We start from the raw sequence: 9694 nt of genomic DNA on the forward strand, positions 1-9694 counted from the left end.
TCCTTTACTATTTAATAGTACTTGTTCTGCATTTACATAGTATGCATGTTTTTTGATAGTAACTATCAAACTAACTATAATTCTAAGTAGTAAATTTAAAATTTAAAAAGTTGATATTTGGAAATTCCTGAATATCATATTCCTTACTGTCTCCCAGGAAAAGTTATCCTTAACTACCCCTAAACTGATCTAAATTTTCAAGGTGCTACATCTTGCTGGCACCATTGATTCATTTGCATTTTACAGATAATGACCATTCAGGGTTGGCATTTACAGATTTCTATTAGAAATTGATTTCTTTATTTCGTTGTGTATAACTTAGGTACATTTTCATATAGGTTGTAAAGAGATCCATTAGTTTAAAAAATCGGTCATGTTTTCTGTTTTATTTATGCATGAACCTAAGTCACATTGACCCAATAACTGGTGTATGTATGATTATTGCAGTTAAGCATAAAGAAGGTATACAGTTTTACATAGACAGATCTTCTAAAAGATTTAATTTGTATGTTTTTACTATATCCCTCCCTTTTGTATGTCTACAGATACAACAGACACGCAAGAGAATGGACTCAGAAATATGCAATGTAAAATCAAAAAAATTTTCATATATACCAGAGTACTGTAAAATCTAGGTTTTTTTCCAACATTAGCAGTAAATCGAGCACTGTTTACTGTTTCATTGTACCATGAAGTCCTTTGATTTTTATCCATATTAAATGTATTTCTGAAGCAAGACAAAACAAACTTCCAAAAATATTCTTGAGACTGTGATGAGAGCATTTATCATTTTGTATGCATTGAGAAAGACATTTATTATGGTTTTTAAGATACTTGGACATCTGCATCTTCAGCTTACAAGATCTACAATGCATCTGAAAAGCAACCAAATTATTTTTTGCTGAAACTAGATGTTTTTACATGAAAAATACTGTATGTGTTGTCTAAGATGTTGTCAGTTATATAAATCCGTATTCAGATTTCATTCTTTGTTAGCTCACTTTATAATTTGTATTTTTTTACTGTATAGACTAAATATATTCTATTTACATGTATGTCAACTCGTTACTTTTTTCCTGTGAACAGTATTGAAAAAACCCAACAGCTGATAATGAAATGAATTAACTGTCCGTCTCCCTTGTCTTAGGGTATTCTGTAGATTGATTGCAGATTCCTTAAACCTGAAATGATCTTTACACTGTAATTCTCAGTATACTGATTATGGAGAAACACTTGTTTTGATTTTGTTATACTTGACTTAACTTTATTACAATGTGAATTAATTGCACTGCTAAGTAGGAAGACGTGTAACTTTTATTTGTTGCTATTCACATCTGAATTTTTTTCTGTATAGGCAATATTATATTGACACCTTTTACAGATCTTAATGTAGCTTTTTCCATTTAAATAAAATGCTTTTTCTACTATTTGTCTTGATTACTTAAAAAGATAAAAAATTACTTTATAAGTAAGGATCAATACTCTATATAAAATTTTGCATGGAAATTAATTCCAAATTGTAAGGATGAAGTCTGTTGTATTTGGCACTAATCACCATTAATTATATAAATTTTATTGCTTTAGGTTTGTATTGATATCTGTTTACTAAATTGTCAATCTAGAGGATGAGATACACTGGTCCCTTGTTATTGAAGAGAATTTAGGATATGTTGGCATTTGTCTTGGATCACGTCTAAAATGAATTATTTTCTAAGGTACTGAGATGAATGTAAGACAGTGTCACCTACATTGAAGAAAAGTATAGACCTGAAGAATAATTAGGTTAATTCATTAAAGTGCCGCTCTAGATATAACTGATGTTGTATTTCTTAACATTTTAAAATCTAGAATTTCTAAAATAGAATTTTAGTGCCATCACAGTTTGAAAGAGGACATCCATTTTTTACCATAGAAGTTATACAGAAAATTCTAAAATGACACTTTCCCTCTGTTTTATAAATTGTCAGTTAAAATGATTTAAATTAGCAGGTTATCTTTGCAGATTTTAAAGAAAGCTAGAAAGTTCTAATGTTTTAACTTGGAAAAAAAAAATGTCGAATTATTAGCATGCTTACCAAACTTGAGTGTCATTTTTAAGAAGAGTTGTAGCTCTTCTGATTATTTCAGTAGCTGTATAAGTGTACAAAAATCTGTGATGGATGTTGTCATTAGCAAAGAATGTAAATCACTTAAGTATTTTACCATGGTTCATTATTATAAAGCACAAAATAACCCATTGTTAAAAAATGTGTTTTTATAAATGAATGTAAAATAATTAAATGAATTGTGAAATGGATGTTTAAGAAAATATAGGTTTAAAAAGTAACTATATTAAGTGATGTCTTGAAACAGCCATATCATGAAGAATACTACTATGTTATTATAAGCTACATTGGCCCAGAATTTGAACACTCAACATCATTAGATTTAAGTATTTAGTATATTTTGATAATAAAGGGTTTTGTTTCTTGAATATCTTTCACTTTTTAGAAAACTTTTGTGTGGCATTTATTTTTGGAAATGTCTTTTTTTTTTTTCTGTATTAAAGTTTTGAAACTTGCCTAACACTAACTCTGTTTGCCTTTGCTTACATCTGAATTGTACAACCACTCTCTTGAGAAGTGAGCACAAGTTCTCGTAATTAATTAAAAAATCTTAGAAGTTCAGCAGTGGCATAATGATCAGCCAGATCACTATTTTGGGTTTGTTGTTTTGTTTAATTCTAACAAAGGGTACATCAGTTACCTAACTGTAAATCCGAAGCCAAGGACCTTCCTCCATAGATCAACCATTAATTTAAGGACCTCCTGGGAGTAAGGAAAATGGATAGTCTTGGAGTTTTACGATCCTACCTCTTGAAGTCTTGGATTCTGAACACCCGTAACTGCCACATACAATAAATCTATGATACCTCACGCTCATCCCCCCAACTATCTTTAATTCCTGAACAAGCTTTACACATGCATATGTAAATCATATACAGTTATTCATTTTTGCTTTACGTTATACCCCCACCCCTCCATGAACTCTGTTAGGGAAAATTTTAAATTTGTCAATTAAGCAATTTCAAAGGATCAAAAGGTATTAGGTGAGAAACACAAACACAGAGCACCAGGGCAACCCTAAGAGTTAATATTCAGAAGAGTAACTTTGGGGGCTTCCCCGGGGCTTCCCCGGTGGTGCAGTGGTTAAGAATCCGCCTGCCAATGCAAGGAACACGGGTTCAAGCCTGGTCCGGGAAGATCCCACATGCCGTGGAGCAACTAAGCCCGTGCAGCACAGCTACTGAGCCTGCGCTCTAGAGCCCGCGAGCCACAACTACTGAGCCCACATGCTACAAACTACTGAAGCCCACGCGCCTAGAGCCCGTGCTCCGCAACAAGAGAAGCCACCGCAATGCGAAGCCCGTGCGCCGCAATGAAGAGTAGCCCCCGCTCGCCGCAACTAGAGAAAGTCCGTGCGCAGCAATGAAGACCCAATGCAGCCCAAAATAAATAAGAGTAACTTTTTTTTAACTTAATGATAAAAACAATACCACATGTAGTTTTTCATTTCTCATTATTTTAGCACAATGATATGTTTTATCTTCTTTGTACATGATTATTCCAGTCATTGATGTTTCACAGAATCCTGCTCTCTCACAGTTCTGTATTTTTAAGGTGGAAAGATTGGGGAAATGAATTTTCCTTTTGGATTAAGAGAGATTCTTGGTGAAGCTATTTATATCCTGTCTATTTGTTGGTAGTCAATTTGAACTGGATTCAGAGTCCAGTCCAGTCCAATGTTTTAAAATTTGAGTTCTGTAGTGGAATCATTGGTCCTGTTACTCATTTTTATTAGGACTAGCCATGGAAAATGTGATTAATACTCTAGCCACGGCCATATAGCTTCAGTGTATTCAAATTGTTGACTTTGGTCTGTTAAGATACAGCAGTTATCTTTTTAGTTGACTTTGGTCTGTTAAGATACAGCACTTATCTTTTTAGTTTGTTTAAATCTTTTGTGATTATTAATATAATAAAATAACAAACATGAATTTTAAAAGTTTACTTCTAGCACTCTATCAATGTAAACTATACCGAAAATTTTCTTTAAAGCAGAAGTTTAATTGCGGTTTAATAGCCCTAAAATGTAATGCCGATTATTTGTGAAAGTTCTAATTTTTTACAGTGCTTCTCTTTGACTGTTCTGACAGTTGTGTTGTACAAACAGGGTAGCAGGTAGAGATTCATCTAATTTCACTTGTAAAAATTCATCTGTATAGATAACTAGTCATTTCTAAAAAAAAATTTGTACTGACATCTGCAAACTCCTAAACTGTATATTGGTACACTCTGACCAGGTGTTTTTTCAGTAGTAGTGACAACTGAAAATTTGTGGACGGCTGACATTTTGGGTAATAGAAATAATTTATAACACAATAGTGTATTGGTGATAACCTAATAGTGTTTTATCACTTATTTGTATCATGTTACATTTAAATTTCTGCTCTCATTATCTTATTATATATGTAAGAATGTGGTTTTAAATTGTAAATGAACTGAACTAATAGGAAGAGGGAGTATTCACCTAAAAGTTCTAGCATTTGGAGGCATTTTTGTATTATAAGATACATTTTTTAAAAAACTTAGCACTCTCTTAGGTTCTACTGTTGTAGAGGGAGGGATGTGCCTTGCTTACCCCAGGAGGAAGTTGCTTTTATTATGATGGCACATGTACAAGTTCTGAGCTGTGCTTCCTCATATCGTTTGCTTGCTTTTGTTAAAATCTTTTTAGTGCAAAAGATCACTGTGAGTTGTATGTAAGATATTATTGTAAACTTAATATACATATTGTGGGGAACAGTTGTGACACCACTTGTGTAAGCACTCCTGATACACCCGTTTAGGTGGTCCAGTGACCACCCACACAGTCAGTGTGTCAATAGAAGAATTCACCAGACTAAGCATATGTTCATACTCACAGCTAAGATTTATTATAGCGACACAGCAAAGATATACAGCTCCCTCAGTAAGGGGAAAAGAGATCATGAAGGAAACCATGAAGCTCTCTCTGAAGGGGCCACACAGAGCTCACTCTCTCTCCAACAGTGATATGCAGGAACACAGGCACAGTGTTTCTGCCCAGGGAAGCCTGTTTGAAATGCAAAGTTCAGGGGTTTTAATAGGGGCTAAACCATGTAGGCACCCTTTGCCCACCAAAACTCCAGGCTCCCAGAAGGTAAGCAGGTGTTCACTGAAATCACATTGTTTATTTAAAAAGTCTAGTCAGGCTAGCATAGCAGAACCTTATATCACATAGGGAAAGTTTTAAAAGCCATATTCCTTGATGCCAGCTGAAGGCCAACCTGGTAAGCCCTTCTAAAAATCAGGCCTGCACTATTCGTTGAAAAGACTGTTCTTTCCCCTTGAAAAGGTCTCTGTACCCTTGTCGAAAATCAACTGACCTTAGAGGTTTTTTATGGACTCTGAATTCTGTTCTAATGACCTATATGCCTTATGCTAACACCACACTACATTGATGACTGTAGCTGCATAGTAACTTTTGAAATCAAGAAGTGTGGATTTTCCAACTTTGTTCTTTTACAATATTGTTCTGACTATTCACATCCCTCGTGATTCAAAATGCATTTTAGAATCAGCTTTTCCATTTCTTCTGAGATTGTCATTGGGATTTTATTAGATCTCTAGAGCAGTTTTGGTAAAGTTGACATTTTTGTCCTGGTTATCGCTGAATGACAAACCACCCTCAAATAAGTGATATAAAAGAACAGTTCTTGCTCAAATTCTGTTGGGTCAGGAATTGGAATGGGGCACAGTAGGGAGGGCTTGTCTTTTCCATGTACTTAGGGCCTCAGCTCAGGTGATTCAAATGGCTGGAGGCGGAAATCATTGGGAGGCTTCTGAGATGTTGGCACCTGGATGAGCACTGTCTACTAGAGCACTTATTAAAAGCCTTTCTAGGACTTCCCTGGTGGCGCAGTGGTTAAGATTCTGCCTGCCAAGGCAGCGGACACGGGTTTGATCCCTGGTCCGGGAAGATCCTGCATGCCACGGATCAACTAAGCCCCTTAGCCACAACTACTGAGCTTGCATTCTAGAGCCCACGAGCCACAAGTACTGAGCCCGCGTGCCACAACTACTGAAGCCTGTGTGCCTAGAGCCCGTACTCTGCAACAAGAGAAGCCACCGCAATGAAGAGTAGCTCTCGCTCGCTGCAACTAGAGAAAGCCCGTGCACAGCAATGAAAACCCAACCAAACGCAGCCAAAAATAAATAAATAAATTTATATGAATACATAAATAAAAGCCTTTCTGTGTGGCTTGAACTCACAACATAGCAGCTCAGTGCCAACAGGCAGCATCTGGAGAGCAGGTCTACCAAGAGAAGGAGGAGAAAGTCCTATGACCTTTTATGATCTAGCTTTTGAAGTCACATAGTGTCACTTGTGTGAAGCAGTAACAAACCCTCTCAAATTCAAGGGAAGGGAACATAGACTCCCACTTCTCCATAAGAAGGAATTTGGGGTCACCACCACATTTTACTGAATCTTCCATGAATACATAGCTCACTCAGTGTACTTAGACTGTCTTTAATTTCTGATTGTTTTGTAGTTTGCTGTGCAGAGGTCTTGTACATTTTTCATTGGAGTTATCCCTTGGTACCTTATTTTTTAAACCTTGCTTTCAGACCCAGAATGTGGTAAATTTTGATAAATGGTCCATTTGCATTTGAATATTATATGAGTCTGTTATTAGGTGCAGAGTTTATATGTGTGCCAATTCGATCAAGTTTGTTAATTGTGCTCACAATACTTGCTTTTTCTCACAGCTATTATGGGTGATGTGTGCAAGTTTCCCGTTTATGATTGTGAAATTGTCTATTTATTAGTTTATATTTGCTGTAAAAATTTTGAAGTCATTATTGGATACACACACATGCACAATACACTTATGAAATCGTGATGTTTTACTGGCAGAATGATCCCTTTCTCATTAAGAAATGTCTTTGTTTATCTCTAATAATGCTTTTGGCTTAAAGTCTACTTTAATATTAATATAGCTTTCTTTTTGGCTAGTATTTGCAGTGTATATCTGTCTCTGTTCTTTAACTTTGGACCTTTCTGTGTCTTTTTAAAAATGTCTCCTGCACTCATTATAGTGAGTTTAATAAAACCATTATTTGGTTTTATTTGATTTGGTTTTTATCCAATATGACTATTTTCGTATTTTAATTGAAATATTTAGTCCTTTGCATTTAATGGAATTACTGATGTTGGTTGGGTTTCTACCTACTACGTTCCTGATTTATTTATTTATTTATTTATTTACTTGGCCACGCTGCATGGCTTGAGGTATCTTAGTTCCTTGACCAGGGATTGAACCCGGGCCACAACAGTGAAAGCGCCGAGTCCTAAACACTGGATTGCCGGGGAGTTCCTGTGCTGATTTTTTTTTTAAAACAATGTTTTATTTTTTCCTCCTTTCTTGCCCTCTTTTGGGTTAATCAATTTTTATAATAGTCCCATTTTTCCCCTCTAACAACTTGTTAGGGAATTTCCCTGGTGGTGCAGTGGTTAAGAATCCGCCTGCCAATGCAGGGGACATGGGTTCGAGCCCTGGTCCGGGAAGATCCCACGTGGCAGAGAGCAACTAAGCTCCTGAGCCTAGAGCCCGCGCTCGGAAACAAGGAGAAGCCACCGTAATGAGAAGCCTGCGCACGGCAACGAAGAATAGCCCCCCACTCACCACAACTGGAGAAAGCCCGTGCACAGCAACGAAGATCCAACGCAGCCAAAAATAAATAAATAAATTTATTTTAAAAAATAACTTGTTGGTTCCACATCCTTTTATTTTTTTTATGTGTGTGATTAACCTGAATTAAAAGATCCATCTGTCTTATTAAGTTTAATATAAACTATTACTTATACCATTTTCCCAGTAATGTAAGAACCTTAAAATTATTTGGGCCTTGTTACTCCTTTCCCACTTTTTGCATTATCATTATGAAGTTTGATTCTATATGTATGTTAAATTCCACAAGACATTAATATTCTTATTTTGTATGTTATTGTCAGTACACTGACCTCCATATATACTTTTCCAGTGCTCTTCATTGCTTCTTGAATTTTCATGTTTCTATCTGAGATCATTTGCTTTCTGACTAAAGAACTTCATTTAGTATTTCTTTTAGTGCAAGTCTTCTGGTGACAAATACTTTTTTTTTTCTTGAAATGTTTTTATTTTGCTATCATCTGTATAGGACATTTTCTCTGGGAATAGAAGTTAGCTTATTTTCTTTCAGCACTTTAAAGGTATCATTCCATTGTCTTTGGATTCCACAATTCTGTTGAGAAATCACCTGTTTTTTATTGTTGCAGCTTTAAAAAGTGTCTATTTTCTCTACTTTTAAGATTATATACTTTTATTTTTAAATTGTAATACTTTTACTATGATGTTACAAGGTATAATTTTCTTTGTCTTTATCCTGCTTGAGGTTCACAGAGCTTCTTGATCTGTAGGCTGATACATTTTCATGAGTTTTGGAAAATCTCAGCCCTTGTTTCATCAAATATTGCCTCTGCCCCATTCTATTTTTCCCCTTTAGGACTCCAGTATAAAATTTATTAGACCCGTTTCCTAACCTATTTTCTTTGTTTTTCTTTTTTCCTCTGTGCTTCTGTTTGGAAATTTTGTATTCATCTTTTTCCAGTTCACTAATCCTGTCTTCTGCATGTTCAATCTACTCTTAAACCCATCCCCTCAATTTCAGATACTGTAGTTAATTTCAGATTGTCTTTCTCAGTTCTAGAACTACCATTTGATTTTTTTTACATATTTTAGTTTTCTATTATGTTCCAAAATTGTTTGTTTTGTCTATGTTTTTTTTTCTATTTTTTGAAGTACTTCATCACGGTTATTTTAAAGCCTTTGTTAACTTCAAGGAACTGAATCACCTGTGTGTGTGCTTTTTTACACTTTTATTGAAAGCCGGACATTGTGTATAAAAACTGTAGAGTCTCTTGGGACTTCCCTGGTGGCACAGTGGTTAAGAATCCACCTGCCAATGCAGGGGACACGGATTCAAGCCCTGGTCCGGGAAGATCCCACATGCCATGGAACAAATAAGCCTGTATGCCACAACTACTGAGCCCATGTGCTGCAACTACTGAAGCCTGCACGCCTAGAGCCCATGCTCTGCAACAAGAGAAACCACCGCGGTGAGAAGCCCATGCACCGCCACAAAGAGTAGCTCCCGCTCACCACAACTAGAGAAAGCCTGCGTGCAGCAACGAAGACCCAATGCAGCCCCCCCGCCGCAAAAAATGAATAAAAACAAAAAACTGTAGTCTCTAGATGATGTTCGCTTCCACCAGAGAGGGCTCACCCTCTGCTCTGTTAGACAAATAGTGTGCAGAGATGATCACCTTAAGGCAATCAGGGTCTGTGCTTAGTTGAGGCTGGTTGCAGTTTCATCAGATTCAATCTATGTCTGGTTTACCCTTGTTCATAGCGCACAGCCCTCTAGGATTGTGTTTGTTTTCTCAGACCAGAGAGACTGCAGGCAATTCCACTCTGCTTTTAAATAGTATTTTTGATTCTCAGTTTTAGCTTCTTTCTTCTTACAGCTGCAGAATTTGGCAAACATCCTGAGGGGGCAATAACCATATGTTTGAAGTCTTTCAAATCCACCAT

At 36.1% G+C, this 9694-nt stretch overlaps 1 protein-coding gene across 3 annotated transcripts in view; it reads left to right on the forward strand.

The window, feature by feature from the left end:
- UBE2D1 (ubiquitin conjugating enzyme E2 D1) overlaps positions 1–7828 on the forward strand; it is a 40949-nt gene extending 33121 nt beyond the window's left edge. For all 3 annotated transcript variants that reach the window (XM_067025128.1, XM_067025127.1, XM_067025129.1), the window contains one exon: positions 546–7828. In XM_067025128.1, coding sequence (XP_066881229.1) covers positions 546–591 — 46 coding nt within the window. In that variant the 3' untranslated portion in view covers positions 592–7828. The remainder of the gene's footprint in view (positions 1–545) is intronic.
- Positions 7829–9694: the final 1866 nt, after the last annotated feature.

The sequence above is a fragment of the Kogia breviceps genome, chromosome 2 (genome assembly GCF_026419965.1).
Source record: "Kogia breviceps isolate mKogBre1 chromosome 2, mKogBre1 haplotype 1, whole genome shotgun sequence".
In the NCBI taxonomy this organism is placed as follows: Eukaryota; Metazoa; Chordata; class Mammalia; order Artiodactyla; family Physeteridae; genus Kogia; species Kogia breviceps.